A 15,725-nucleotide genomic window follows, 5' to 3' on the forward strand; every position below is an offset into this window, starting at 1 on the left:
CCATATTTTTCAAGATTTAATACACCAGAATTATCTTCATAAATATCGATCGACTTTTCTTCTAATTTCATATCAAACACTTTTAATAACTCTTTTATAAATATTAATTCACTTACTGCTTCTTACAATGGTAGGTACTCTGCAAATGTCGGAACCTTTGTTACTCTTTTGTTTTCCCAACTTCCAATAAACTACATTACAAAATAACCTTATTACATAACCAGTTGTAGATTTCCTATCTAAATGATCAACTGCCCAATCGGCATGCACATAACAATCAATTATGTTTACATCTTCATTTTTCTTATAAAACAATCTTATATCTTTAATTACAATACAAATATTTCAAATTTCGTAAAGCATATTTGACATTATGAGATGCAAGGTGGCCTAACCTACAAAGTACCCCGCACAAACTTTATGGAAATTAGGTCCCAGTGGATTTCGTTCATACTTTCAAAAAATACTCTTTGAAGCATCCTGATAAAAAGTTCTCATGGGCACAACTTAATCGTATGAAGGATTTTCAAGATATAGAGGCAAAACTCGGAAAATTGTAAGATTTGCTGGGTATTCCAATTCCCTGAGTTACTGGTTATCTGGCAACATGTAGAAGTTTGGATCAAGGAAAAGTACTAGTAGTCTAGAATTCTTTCCTGGCTATCCAATGGCGACCTTTACTTTGACCTTGACCTTCAACGGACGTCATCTTCTAGAGTTTCGTGGGTTTTCGGCATTAAATTGATATAAACAGATTACTTATGGGTTTTTGGGATCGCTAAACACGAATGTGCCATCAGAATTTACCTCCGGAAAACGTGGTGGCCAGTGCCACTGCAAGGAACGTCATCTTCTAGAGTTTCGATGGTTTTCAGCATTTAATAAATGCAAATGAATTACTGGAGGGTTTTTTGAGGTCTCTAAACACGAATATGCCACCAGAACCGACCCCCGGAGCACCTGGTTTCCAAAGGCGCTCGAGGGTCTTTCTTTGGTACTACATTAATGCAAACGGATTAGTTATAGGTTTTTGGGGTTGCTGAACACGAATACGTGATCAGCACAGACACAGGAGCACCTGGTGCCTGAGATAGGTTATCTTCTGGAGTTTCTGAGTAATGAAATTGATTACTCTTAGGTTTTTAACTCCATAATATAACCTGTCTTAGGCACCAGATGCTCCTGTGTCTGTGCTGATCACGTATTCGTGTTCAGCAACCCCAAAAACCTAGAACTAATCCATTTGCATTAATGTAGTACCAAAGACTCTCGAAACTCCAGGAGCCCCTTTCATTGACATTGGAAACCAGGTGCTCCGTGAATCGATACTGGTGGCATATTTGTGTTTAGCGACCTCAAAAAACCCTTCAGTAATTCATTTGCATCAATTAAATGCCGAAAACCATCGAAAATCTAGATGACGTCCGTTGAAGGTCAAGGTCAAAGTAAAGGTCTCCATTGGATAGCCAGGCCAGGAAAAAATCCTAGACTTCTAGTACTTTTCCTTGATCCAAACTTCTACATGTTGTCAGATAACCAGTAAGTCAGGGAATTGAAATACCCAGTAAATCTTATAATTTTCCCAGTTTGTGCCTCTATATCTTGAAAATCCTTCATACGATTGAGTTGTACCCATGAGAACTTTTTATCAGGATGCTTCAAGAGTATTTTACCAAAGTATGAACGAAATCCAATAGGACCTAATTTCCATAAGGTTTGTGCGGGGTACTTTACCGAAACGAGTTTACAAGTTTACAACGAAATACAAGTTATCCCTTTTTGTAAAAAAATGTAAGATTTTCCATATTATAATTAACTCCTCAAAAAAATTAGAATACAACCTCTAACATTAACAGTGTTATTCAACTTTGAAAACTGTTTTTCTCATTTGTTTCATTTTGGGCTTAGGCCACTTTACATCCACTCATGTAGAATCCGTTCCATTAAAACAATTTTGAAATCTACCGGGAGATATTAAAAAAACTGATTACAAAGCGCCATCTTCAAAGAGGTCTAACTCCTCTCCGGAATCTTAGGTCTCCGTTTGTCAGAAAAGCTTCTGGAAACCCTGTATACATAATAATCATCAAATTTCTTTGGGAGGATTTTTTGCTCTTTGAGATCTTCGTAACTCACGATTCATTTTGAGATTCATTTTCATTTATAACGGTTGCAACTCGTCGACGAGAGAATAGTTGAGTACCCAATATAATAGTCTAAGAGTTAGTGAACGCTCCGACTAACGGTCGTCCTGTGAGGCTAGAAATTTGTCTAGTGATAATTCATAGCCCACCAAAGCTAAAAACCATGACCTGGCAGGCATTAGCCGTGCACGTGTATCTACCAGGTGAATCGAAAAGTGCAAATTTAGGGGGTAAAATAAACTTTCTCCTGTAAAGTTTAAATTTATGTATGTGTTTGAGTAAGTCATTTAGAAGAAATGTGTACAATGACAGGCGATTCTGAAGAGCATAAGACCTTGCCAGGTGAGGGAAAAGATTATGGGTTTTTCCTAAAATTATTTTTTTGCATCGAACAAAGTTTTTTTTTAAGTTTTTGGAATCATTCCAAACAGAAAAGGTCTTTGGTGATTTTTCTCTTAGGTTAATAGTTTTTGTTATATAAGCGATTAAAAATTGCGAAATCGGCCATTTTTAACCCTAAATCGGACATTTAACTAAAAATTTCAATGTTGCCAAGGTAGGTAGATATTCTTTAAACATTGATTGATGAAATCCCGAAGAGTTTTTGCAATACAATTACGAAAACCCCTTTGTTTTTTAATTGCTAATCAAGCGGGCGCGACACTGTAGTATAAGTGAGGACGTTTGAGTTTGTATAAATTCATTATCTCGAGAAAGGGCAAATTTAAAGAGAAATCCTCAGACAGGTCGATTTTTATTCTTAAATTAGGACTTTTTGGCATATATATAATACTAGTGACGTCATCCGTCTGGGCGTGATGACGTAATCGATGACTTTTTTAAATGAGAGTAGGAGTTGTGTGATATTCAGTAATATAGACCTTAACATAATTATTTATACAGGGTGTACAAAAAATTTTTTTGATTAAATTAATTTAGACAAAAAGGAAAAAAATTGTTTGTACACCCTGTATAAATAATTATCTTAAGGTTTATATTACTGAATAGAGAATTAAATAACCTTTCAAATGAGCAATCACACAACCCCTACCTACTCCCATTTAAAAAAATCATCGATTACGTCATCACGCCCAGACGAATGACGTCACTAGTATTATACATATGCCTAAAAGTCCTAATTTAAAAATAAAAATCGACTTGTCTGAGGATTTCTCTTCAAATTTGCCCATTCTCGAGATAATGAATTTATGCAAACTCAAACGTCCTCATTTATACTACAGTGTCGCGCCCGCTTGATTAACAATTAAAAAACAAAGGGGTTTTCGATATTGTATTACAAAAAACTCTTCGGGATTTCATCAATCAATGTTTAAAGAATATCTACCTACCTTGGCAACATTGAAATTTTTAGTTAAATGTCCGATTTAGGGTTAAAAATGACCGATTTCGCAATTTTCAAAATTTTTAATCGCTTATATAACAAAAACTATTTACCTAAAAGAAAAGTTACTAAAGACCTTTTTTGTTTGGAATGACTCAAAAAATCTAAAAAAAACATTGTTCGATGCAAAAAAGATAATTTTAGGAAAAACCCCTAATCTTTCCCCTCGCCTGGCAAGGTCTTATGCTCTTCAGAATCGCCTGTCATTGTACACATTTCTTCTAAAAGACTTACTCAAACACGTACTTAAATTTAAACTTTACAGGAGAAAGTTTATTTTACCCCCTAAATTTGCACTTTTCGATTCACCTGGTAGATACACGTGCACGGCTGATGTCTGCCAGGTCATGGTTTTTAGCCTTGGTGTGCTATGAATTATCACTAGACAAATTTCTAGCCTTACAGGACGACCTTTAGTCGGGGGGGTTCACTTGCTCTTAGACTATAATGCATTCATGAATCACTACACCTTGTTTTTAAACTAGGAGTATACAATTTCAATTTTTAGTCGCACCGCAATGCTAGTTTGTAATTGGTCCAACCGCAGGCAAGTTTACTTCACTAAATTACGAAATTTTGACGCTACTAACATTGACATGAAATTTTGACACTATTGACTTTTAAATTTCTTGGGTTTATTAATTATATCGACGATTTTTGTGTTTTCTGGGTTATTTCTTTAATTTTTAGATTTTTGTCCCGCTATTTTTCTATAGCATTATTTGGTATGAATCTGTCTTCTGAGTTTATTCCTCCTAGTTTAAAAACAGGGTATAGTTGAAGCAGAATGCATTGATATATTTATGTTTCAGATTCATAGAACTCCAACCCCTAGGTATACTAAGCTTTGTTTTTAAACCAAGAGGAGTAAACTAAAAAGACCGATTTACACCCAAGAAAGTCACTAGAAATATCATCAAATACATCTTCTTTTTTGGTTGATTATATCGGCCTTTGACGGTAATCCATAAATATTATATTATACTAATACGTCACTAAAGAGTTCTAAAAACATCTGGTTTTATTTAAAAACAGACTAAAAATCAAAAAATTAAAGGAGTAACGTAGAAAATACAAAAAATCGCTGATATAACTTAATTAACCAATGAAATGCCAATAGTGTCAAAATTTTATAAATGTCATTAGTGTTAAAATTTGATAACAGCGGAGTAAACTTGCCTGAGGTTGGACTAGCGATGTAAAATTCCCGGGAATTTATTCTCAAGGGAATATTCCCAAAATTCATATTTTCCCGGGAATTTTTGGGAATTTATAATTTACACCGAAACTGATTTAAAAATAGTTATTTGTTACATTAAATGGAAACTTATTGTTGGATTCATATTCTAATATGATGAAAATTATTCAAAAACTAATTCAACAACTTCTCAAGTCTAAAAATACAAATGTAATTAGTGAAAAAAACTTATACATGAATAAAAATTACTGATAAAAAACGAATAGGCCTATAAGTAGTGACATAAAAAATATCAGATTTTATTCACTCTCACTGTCATTTACATGGATTTGATATCCATCGCCGTCGTCATCATCTTCCTCTTCTTTTTCTTCGTCACAATCCTCGTCCTCATCCTCATGGCTTTCATCTAGCTCAACCTCGTCGTCGACCTTCTCTTCGTCAGGTCCATCCTTATTAAGCCTACCATCGGTTGACGTCGTTCGGCTTAAAGAACCTTCCTTTGGAGTGCTGTTCATTAGTTTCCAATTGTAAGCAAGGTAGGTAAGCTTGGCTGCTCGCTCTGATGATAAACGATTTCTCTTGTTAGAGTGCAACCAGCAGGATCCTTATTGCCAGATCGGCTAAACCGCAGCTCTGAGTCTCCTCCACCACAAAAGAGGCCTAATAGTTGCCTCCACTTCAGATATAGTCCTCCTAATAGTTCAGATGCCATTACTTTAAACATAATGTACATTTAAGGAAAATTTATAAAGACTCGGACTCGAGACTTGCTTTAAAAACAAACCTAATAACCATTGACAATGCTGTAGTACATCCCTGTCATTATTTTCTGATAAAAAAGTACAACTTTGTTGAAACAGATCACACTGAGACACATACATCCTAAACACAGCAAATTTTAAAGATAAGCAGGATTTTTAATAAATTTCCACTTTTTGGAAAGATATAATGACCCAGGAAATATTCCCATTTTTAAATTCCTTCCCACTGGGAATATTCCCAGTCCACATCAATAGGTTGGACCAATTACTCCTCTTGGTTTAAAAACAGACATTAGTACCACCAAATATACACCCTTATATGGATTTATATTCGTTGGTAGTACTCTTGTGGTTTACTTACCACTTGGATTGGTTTCTTTTTCTTTAAACGACGAAAGTTTATGTTCCTCTTGTTCTATTTCCTCATGCGGTTCCTCCTTAATTATAATTTGACAAATATCCACAGGACCATCATCAACAGCATTATATATAGGTTTTTCTCCACTCTTATGAGGTTTTTCTCTAGTGTGTGTTCTCAAATGACTTTTCACAAAATCTGTTCGAGCAAACTGTTTAAAACAAATTTCACACTTGTATGGTTTTTCTCCAGTATGCACTCTCAAATGTACTTTCAAAGCACCTGCTTGGCTAAACTGTTTTGAACAAATTTTACATTTGTGAGGTTTCTCTCCAGTGTGCAGTTTCAAATGTGTTTTTAAAGTGCTTGCTTTGCTAAACTGCTTAAAACAAATTTCACACTTGTACGGTGTTTCTCCAGTGTGAACGTATGCGTGTGTTTTTAAAGAATCATTTCGAGCAAACTGTTTAAAACAAACTTCGCACTTATAAGGCATTTCTCCATTGTGCAATCTCAAATGATCTTTCAAACCTGATCTTTGACTAAAGTGCTTAAAACAAATTTCACACTGGTAAGGTTTTTCTCCAGAGTGGACTCTAAAATGAAGTTTTAAATTACTTTTTGCTGCGAATTGCTTAAAACAAATTTCACACTTGTAAGGTTTTTCCCCACTGTGCACTCTTAAATGTGTTTTCAAAGAACCTGCTTGGCTAAACTCTTTAAAACAAATTTCACACTTGTGAAGTTTTTCCTTAGTGTGCACTACTAAATGTGTTTTCAAATTACTTGGTGTAGAAAACTGCTTTAAACAAATTTCACAATTGTAAGATCCGTGTGTGGTCTGAACTTCTACAGTTTCATTTACAGTTTTTCCTTCGGTATGTAGACTCATGCAGGGTTCTTTATAGGATGAATGTTCAAAAAATGTCTCAATACTTTTCATTTGGTTCTCGTTTAGCGTGAAACCTAAAATAAAAACAATTTTTTACTAGAGAAAATTGAATGTATATAAAAAGTTAAGCATAATACATAAAACTATTTTACAAACAGAACAAGTCTACCCAAAAATATACTAAATATGTTTTAGGTACCTGTGCTGTCTTGTAGATGTGTAAGTTGCACCTTTTTTTAAGCAAGCCGTTGAAAATAGTAAAATACCAATCACAGCTATCAAATGACACGATAATATACCATCTTTACCATTAATCATCACATCACCATAATTGTTGCTACAGTAGAAGTTGTAAGTGGACATTTTTAAGCTTATTCCTCTATTCCATCCTATTGCTTATAGCGTGATAACAACAGGTAAAACATTATTTATAGCATTCTCATTATCAGATTTCATTAATAGAGGTACAATTTAAATAAATCTAACCAAATATTGTTATGACTTAGTTATGACAAAGTCAAAACTACCAGACTAACAAGGAAATTATGTGAATACCAACCATATGAACAGGCAGTTTTTAGAAAAGGCTATTCAACTTCCGATTACCTGTTAACCACAAAAATATTAATAGAAAAATGTAACAAATACAAGTTTCCAGTTTTTATAGCATTTGTAGACTACGAAAAAGCTTTCGACACCATAGAACACACGTCCATAATAAACGCAATGCAAAATTGTAGAATAGACATCAGATATATTAACTTAATAAATAAAAGAAACTATTAACCAAGCTACATCTACATACTACCTAAATGAAAATGAATACACGAACCTTGAACCATTAAACAGGGGAGTCAAACAGGAAGACACTCTATCACCCAAGCTGTTCACCTTAGTTTTGGAGGACGTTTTTAAAAATCTAAATTGGAAATATAAGGGAATAAACATCAACGGCCGCTACCTAAGTAATCTACGATTTGCTGATGACATAATCCTGATAGCTACTGACCTACAAGAACTGCAAAACATGCTTTCAGAACTACACACCGAATCTTCTAAAATAGGACTCAAGATGAATTTAAACAAAACAAAAGTCATGCACTTCGAAGAAACCGTGACAATAATAATAAACGACAATGTTATAGAAAAAGTTGAAGAATTACCTAGGACAAAAAATAATACTAAACAGGGAAATTCAAACGGAAGAAATAAAAAGAAGAAGATAGTTGTTAGCATGGTCAGCATTCGGCAAACTGAACTATATACTCAGAAATCAGCAAATTCAACTACCTCTTACATTTAAAGTTTTTGATGCATGCATTATTCCTATATTAACATATGGGGCACAAACATGGACAATCACAAAAAGAATATGAACATACTCAGAGTCACTCAACACGCGATAGAAAGAGCAATGCTAGGCATATCACTTAAGGACAGGAAAACAAACACATGGATAAGACAGAAAACCAAAGTCACTGATGTAGTACAAAAATCATTAAAATTGAAATGGGAATACGCTGGACATGTAGCTAGGAGCGATCTAAACAAATGGCACAGAACAATTCTAACCTGGAGACCATACCAGCATAAAAGACCCAGAGGGAGACCTCCTATGAGATGGACAGATGATCTGAAACGGACTGCCGGCAAAAATTGGTTACAAGTAGCGTACAATAAAAAACAATGGAAAGGAAGACTTGAAGAGGCTTATGTTCAGATGTGGACGTGAATGGCTAGACGAAGAAGAATACGAACCAAATATTAGCATATCTGATAAAAGAATAGTAAAGCCAGATTTATCTTAGGACGGGGCGAGTAATACACGTGTTTTAACGAGGATGTTATCGCTTACTCTGGTTGATCATTAAGGGCAAAATCGAAGGAAAACGCTGGGTAGGAAGAAAACAACTGTCCTGGCTACGTAACATTAGACAATAGACAGATCAAACGGTAGAGGAATTGTTTCATATAGTTGCCGACTGAGAAACATTTCATCAGCCTGTTAATACGACTACAGCCAACGCTTGAAAACAAGCATGGCACACAAAGAAGAAGAAGACGCTCTTTTTCAACTGAATATCTGGGGAAAGTTAACAAAAAAGACATACCATATCGCGCGTATCGAAATTTTTAGTGCGTTATAAAGAAAATGTAGTTAATAATAAAAGAGTAATAGAGAAATAAAGTTAGAAAATAAATAAAAATAATACGGTTTTTTATTAACCACTTTTCTTATTCATTTCAATATTCATTTTCATTATACATGAAAACATTCCACAGACGACTGACATTCTTGAAAATATTTGCTTTTTAAAATGAGACTTTCTACATTAAAAAATGTTTATAAATAAAAAAGTTATATGAAATATATAACTGAATATTAAAATACACAATAAAAATATTTAAAGCATGTTTCACAATGTGAGTTTTTATGTATCTAGGTATTAAATGTACAAAAGATGGGGCCGATCGGTTTAGAAGGTTTTAAACAATTCTATTTGTTTATTCCATTTTAGAGAAAAGAGGTCATTTTCAAAGGGCCTTAAATTTGAAATTTTCAAGATTTTAAACAACTACATTAATTTTTAATAAACGTTGTGTACATAGCCATTCAAGGATAAATTTTTGACAATGAGGAGAAAAACAAGTTCCAAGACCTTTTTAGACATCCGCTTATTTAAGTGTGTTTAATTACGTAAATATTCTTTTTTATTCTAGAAAAAGTTGTTTTCATTGTAAACCCTTCAAATCATTCTGTAACAATCTTTTTGGTATGATATACACTAAAATTCAGACTTGTTACTCTTTGGAACTGGTGTATCGAAGTGATCGTGAAAATCAAATTCCTTAACAATGGCCCAGTTATTGTAATGCTCTCCGATCTTTTCAATGATTTCAATGCGGATATGTTTTTGAAAGAATCAGACTAAGATATACAATTTTGTAGATTCATCTTGTATTTATTGATACGCATATTGTTTGCTCATGGGGAGGCCTTTGTCCAGGAGTGGATGCAAACAGGCTGAAGAAGAAGAAGATATTGTTTGCTTACCAGCTTCATAGATTCCTGATATTTGATGCGACACATTCACCCTTTTCACTTCTATTTAAATTCGTTATCTTTTGTTCAATCGTTAAAATAATTCTTTTTAATAATATAGCCGAGTAACATCTTCAGCGTCAGCAGCAAATGATTTCCTCGAGCACTGTTGCTATCGATATTGCATTAGCGTCTCTGTCCCAGTGTATAGTTTCGATTGAGTGACTTACAATGACACTATTTCTCTAAAACCTCAAAAATGCAATTTGAATAATGGAAAATAATAGCACAGATAATCCACAGCATGTTTAATCTACTCACAGATAATCCGGGTTCTGCTGTATTTGAAAAGTTAAAGTTCAGACGTTTGTCAAGGCTATACAGGGTGTCCCAGACTAATTTATCCAGGCTATATCTCTTAAACAAATAGAGATTTTCGAATGGGACAAAAACTGATCTATTCCATTTTTGGAAAAGCACCTGTACTGCCATTTGAAAATGGCATTTTTTCTCTAAAATAGGATAAACACTTAGAATAGTTTAAAAATTACTCAACAGATCGGAGTCATCGTTGCACATTTGGTAACTGCATAAAAACTCATAGAATGAGATCAAAAATACCCTTGCAAGTTTTGAAAAAGCACCGTATGGCAATTTGAAAATGACATTTTTTTCTTTAAAATAGGATAAATACCTAGAATTGTTTAAAAACTACTTGACCGATCAGGGTCATCTTTTGTACATTTTGGTAACTACATAAAAACTCACATTGTGTAATGTACTTTAAATATTTTTATTGTTTATTTTAATTATTATAAAGAATTTAAAAATGCTTATTTTCGGGTTTAATTTGCAATAACTTTTTTGTTTATAAACATTTTTTAATTTAGAAAGTCTCATTTTAACACATTGCGTGACACGCTTAATCAGGATATAGCCCAGTCGGGATACCATTTGACCTTGCATTAGAAGCTGCCCCAAATTTTATTTTTCTAATCTTAAGGGGGGTTCAATATTAGTATAAATTTAAAACCTCGACTGAATTCCACTGTTGCGTTAGCCGCCATCTTGATATTAAACGTGAACCGTTTTTGGACAATATCTCCGCCATTTTCAACTTTTCGAAAAAAATTGTAGAAACTGAAATTGTTGTAAATGCGATTTTCTATAATTTCGTTAATTACAATTTTTTCGTGCGGTCGATATTTTCAGAGTTATGGGGTGAAAAAAGTGACAGTTAGAGCATAATTATTGAATTATCTCGTTTATTGTCAGTTTTACAACAAATATGTACCCATACAAAAATGAGAAGAATTAAACTTTGTACAATTTTGATATCTTTCATTTTTTTCATAAAATCAATAATTAAGGTAGCAGGTAGGCGGTAAAAGAGCGAGCGTAAGACCTGATTGATTTGATAGCAATTGTTTTTATTCAATATCTCCGCCATTTTCAACTTTTCGATAAAAAGTGTAAGGATTGAAATTGTTGCAATTACGATTTACTACAAGTTTTCGAGAGAACCAGTGGCGGGTCTAAGAGGGGGGATGGGGAAATTTCCCTCAATAGAGTCCAAAATTAAAAAAAAAAATGTTGAAATATTAAAATATATTAGCTGACATGAAGCTTAAAATATAGACAGACAAATTCAACCAATAAAACCCGCTAGTTAATAAAATTAAGTGAACTTAATGCATATAAGTTATTATTTATGCCTTTTATGTACATACTTAGTTTGGTTGGTGTTTCATTAAAAGTTTCAAAAATTGTATAAAATTTAATTTTCTTTATGTACAATTATGTCGAAAAGTTAATAATAAATGAGACAATTCAATAATTATGCTTCCCCTCCGCTTCCACTATTTTCCCCCTTAATTCGGAGAATATTGATCGCATTTAAAAATTATGCAAAAGAAATTGTAGGAAATTGTATTTCCAACAATTTTAGTTCCAACCGTTTTGTCGAAAAGTTGAAAATGGCGGAGATATTAAGCAACAACGGTTCTCCTTTAAAATCAATATGGCGGCTAATGCAACCGGGAATTCAGTCGAGATTTTAAATTTACACTACTATTGATCTCCCCTAAAGGATATAATTATAAAATTTGAGGCAGCTCGGAAATAAAATTCAATTCAATAATTATGCTCCCCCCACCACTTTTTACTATTTTCCCACTTAACTTGGAAAATATCAACTGCATGAAAAAAATTGTTAAAAAGAGATTGTAGGAAATAATATTTGGAACAATTTTAGTTGAAAATGGCGTAGATATTGAACAAAAACAATTGCTATAAAATAAATCAGGTCTTACGCTCGGACCATTTCCACATACATACTACCTTAAATATTAATTTTAGCAAAAAAATGAAAGGGATCAAAATTGTGTAGAATTTAATTCTCTCTATTTTTGTACAGAAACATTTTTGTCGTAAAACTAATAATAAACGAGAATAAAATTATAGAAAATCACATTTCCAACAATTTTGCTTCTTATACTTTTTGTCGAAAAGTTGAAAATTACGGAGATATTGAGCAAAAACGGTTCTCGTTTAAAATCAAGATGACGGCTAACGCAACGGCGGAATTCGGTCGAGATTTTAAATTTACACTACTATTGACCCCCCCCCTAAAGACTAGAAAAATAAAATTTGGGGCAGCTCCTAATGCAAGGTTAGGCCTGTTATTCGGCTACCCGACTGGACTAATACTACTCTCAGGGGCCACTGATATCCATGGCCACGAAAGTTAGGCCTCTGGCAAAACATCTGTGTCTCTCATATATGAGCGACGTGGCACGCAATGTGTTAAAAAGTAAGTATTTTCAAGAAAGTTGTTAATTAAAGTAAGAAAATAAAACTAATTTCATCAGGGATAGAGTTACAAAATGGGACATAATTTTAACGTCAGTTAGTATTTAATTTTGAAATTGTTCAAGAATTCTCCCTACGAAGCATGGTAAAAATCAACAATACAATATTGGAAGGGATAAACCATAGGATAACACTTGCAAATAGAAGTAACTTTGGACTAATCAAACACTTTAGATGCCACTATCTAACACAACAAAGATCATGATATATAGAACCTTAATACTTCCAGTTCTAATGTACAGTTGTGAGGCATGGGTGAACTATAAAGTGTAAAATACCACTATAAAATGTGGGCAATAACTTTTATAATACCTGTCTGTGCGAAGACAGCACAAACACCACATGGCACGAAATTCATGGGCTGGGTAGGCTTAGCGCACATTGTCACAAAATTAACACAGTAGATGTGCTGTTTACGTTTACGCTCATGGAGAATTTATTGTTAGATTTATTTAAGTTAAAGGTAAAAGGCTGACGGAGAAACGTTGGCAAATCTCGTTAAGATGGTGTTGATCCCTCTTGACTTGAACATTAAGAACTTACGTGCTCAATGTTACGATAAAGCCTCAAATATGAGAGGTCCTTACAAGGGAGTTGCCGCTAGAATTCTCGAAGAGAGTCCAACAGTAATGTACATTCATTGTAACGCTCATATATTCAATTTGTGCATAATCAGCTGTTGTTCAATCATAACCTCCATAAGGAACACATTTTTTGTACTTCAAAGTATTTACAACTTTATTGGAAGATCAACAAAACGTCACGCTATTTTCGAAAAAATTCAAGCCAGCGCAAAAGGTTTTGCTGGAGGGACAATGACTTTAAAGTGGTTAAGTGACACGAGATGGGCCTGCTGAGTCGAAGCTGTACGTTCATTGCTGGACTACTTCGAAGCTACAATTTCGACTCTACAAGAAATCGAAAACACTTTCCCAGACACTGGTGGTCAAGCCAGCGCTTTGCTAAAAAGCATGGAAGACTTCAACTTCGTCTTCAATCTTCTTCTCTTGAAACAGGGCCCGGATTACGTACACTCGATACGCATCGTATCCGCCATGTTTACCGTAGGGAGTGATTACAAAACCTCTTTCCCTACGTTGTCGATGCGAGTCAACTCGAAGGCACTGCTCGATACCTACGACCCTGTCGAGTTGCCAACTCGAACTATCTATCTCTCTCTGATAGATCGCTGATCTCCTATAACGCTTTCTCTCTTGCCGGTCCAAGTATAAAAATTAAGAAAAGTGAATACATAATGACATAACCTACTTACTTCATACTTTGATTTTTTCAATTTAGAAATAATGTAAATCGTTAATCAAACGATATTTAGATTATACGGTTTTGATGATAATTCTCATGTTTTGAACATTAAAAAAAATATATTGTTTAAATCTCCCAGTGAGGTGTTATTACACTCATTACACGGACAGAAGTTCTCTAATACTTATTCCTACTTTAAAAATATGTGAAGGAAAGCTCTGAGACATAATTCGATGAAGTGAATAGGTAGTTAGCAGTGACCATTACGACCTTTAGTAATATTTTATATAACGTATCCCATCTTTCCCTGGCCATTTAATCTTTAATAACGGTAAAAAATCATAATTAATCTCAAATTCTACTCAAGTTCGAAAATCATATATTTTTATATCTAGGTACACGTTATCACTGTACCATCCTTAGAATATAAAATAAACGTTTATAACAATTAAATATGTAATAAAAACTTTATTTTATATTCTATTGTAATAATTATTGAGGTTAATGAGAGAAATTCCTTGGCATATAACGTGCACATCATTCCATTTGTTCGAAATATTATCCCGTAGGTTCAAAAATACGAAAATTGCCGATGATTTTCTGACAGTCTACTCGAACCCAGTTCGTAATCACTTTTTGGCTTCGATGCGTATTCGCATCGAGTTTGCCTACGGTTCGTTTTGCGATCTCGCATCGAGTGTTCGTAATCCCGCTGCAGGTCTTATCACAATGTGACATACTGTCAAAAACACTATCATCAGTCAGCCTGACCTTTGACGTTCTGAAATCAGTCAAGAACAGCACAATTGAGATACTACAAAGTTTTAGGACAGGCCAATACTTCGACAAGCTGTTTGATTACTGTTCTAAAATTACGGAAAAATTTGGGTTTCGTCCGGCGCAGCTCACCAGGAGAGAAAAAATCCCAGCTAAACTTGGCGGAGGCTCTAAAGCTTCATTTGAAAGGGTTAAAGAGCACCTAAAAGCTACCGTTTCTTCCCACTCCTTGACACTTTGGAACAGGAAATTGAAAATAGGCTGCAGGAAAACAACTTGGATGTACTTAACCACCTGGGCCAATTGTTGGGAAGACATTGTTTATGCAGGTATTAAAACAATTAAATGCTGTATCTGGTTTTACTTGTACAGTTATAGTAGTTGGTGGCTACAATTATTTTTACTAGCCTTTCTTCTTCATGTATTGCTTCAAATATTTCTTCACCTATATTACATTCTATCTAATAATATGAGCTTATTAAATAAAATACGTCTCAAATTAAATTTTTTGATGCACTGCGTTATGTCACTATCCTGAGAAAATATCTGTGGCTTGGTTCTAAAAGGGCCAATGTCAAAATCTTTACATCAAATTTTACTTTTAATTTACGTCAAATTTGAGACAACTGCAATTGAAGTTTTTGTCAAAAATACTTTTATTTATAGTTTCATTGTAACGCAGACTGTACTTACCAAATTTTGCCCAGAGGATAATATACAGTGCGTCCATAAAGTAACGCATAAATTAATTATTTCGTAAACCAACGACTTTAACAAAAAATCCCGAAACAGGTCGATTTTTATTTTTAAATTACATTTTTTTGGCATATATGTCACACTAGTGACGTCATTCATCTGGGCTTGATGACGTAATGGGTGATTTTTTTAAATGAGAATAGGGGTCATGTGATAGCTCATTTGAAAGGGTATTCAATTCTCTATTTAATAATATAAACATTAACATAATTATTTATACAGGGTGTTCAAAAAAAATTTTAATTAAATTAATTGAG

At 33.8% G+C, this 15,725-nt stretch overlaps 1 protein-coding gene across 1 annotated transcript in view; it reads right to left on the reverse strand.

Moving 5' to 3' along the window:
- Positions 1-5,853: 5,853 nt before the first annotated feature.
- Positions 5,854-15,725, reverse strand: part of LOC126880319 (zinc finger protein 678-like) — an 86,696-nt gene continuing 76,824 nt past the window's right edge. The window contains exon 3 of the mRNA XM_050644125.1: positions 5,854-6,832. Within this exon, the coding sequence (XP_050500082.1) occupies positions 5,862-6,832 (971 nt within the window). The 3' untranslated portion in view covers positions 5,854-5,861. The remainder of the gene's footprint in view (positions 6,833-15,725) is intronic.

The sequence above is a fragment of the Diabrotica virgifera genome, chromosome 2 (genome assembly GCF_917563875.1).
Source record: "Diabrotica virgifera virgifera chromosome 2, PGI_DIABVI_V3a".
Taxonomy (NCBI): domain Eukaryota; kingdom Metazoa; phylum Arthropoda; class Insecta; order Coleoptera; family Chrysomelidae; genus Diabrotica; species Diabrotica virgifera.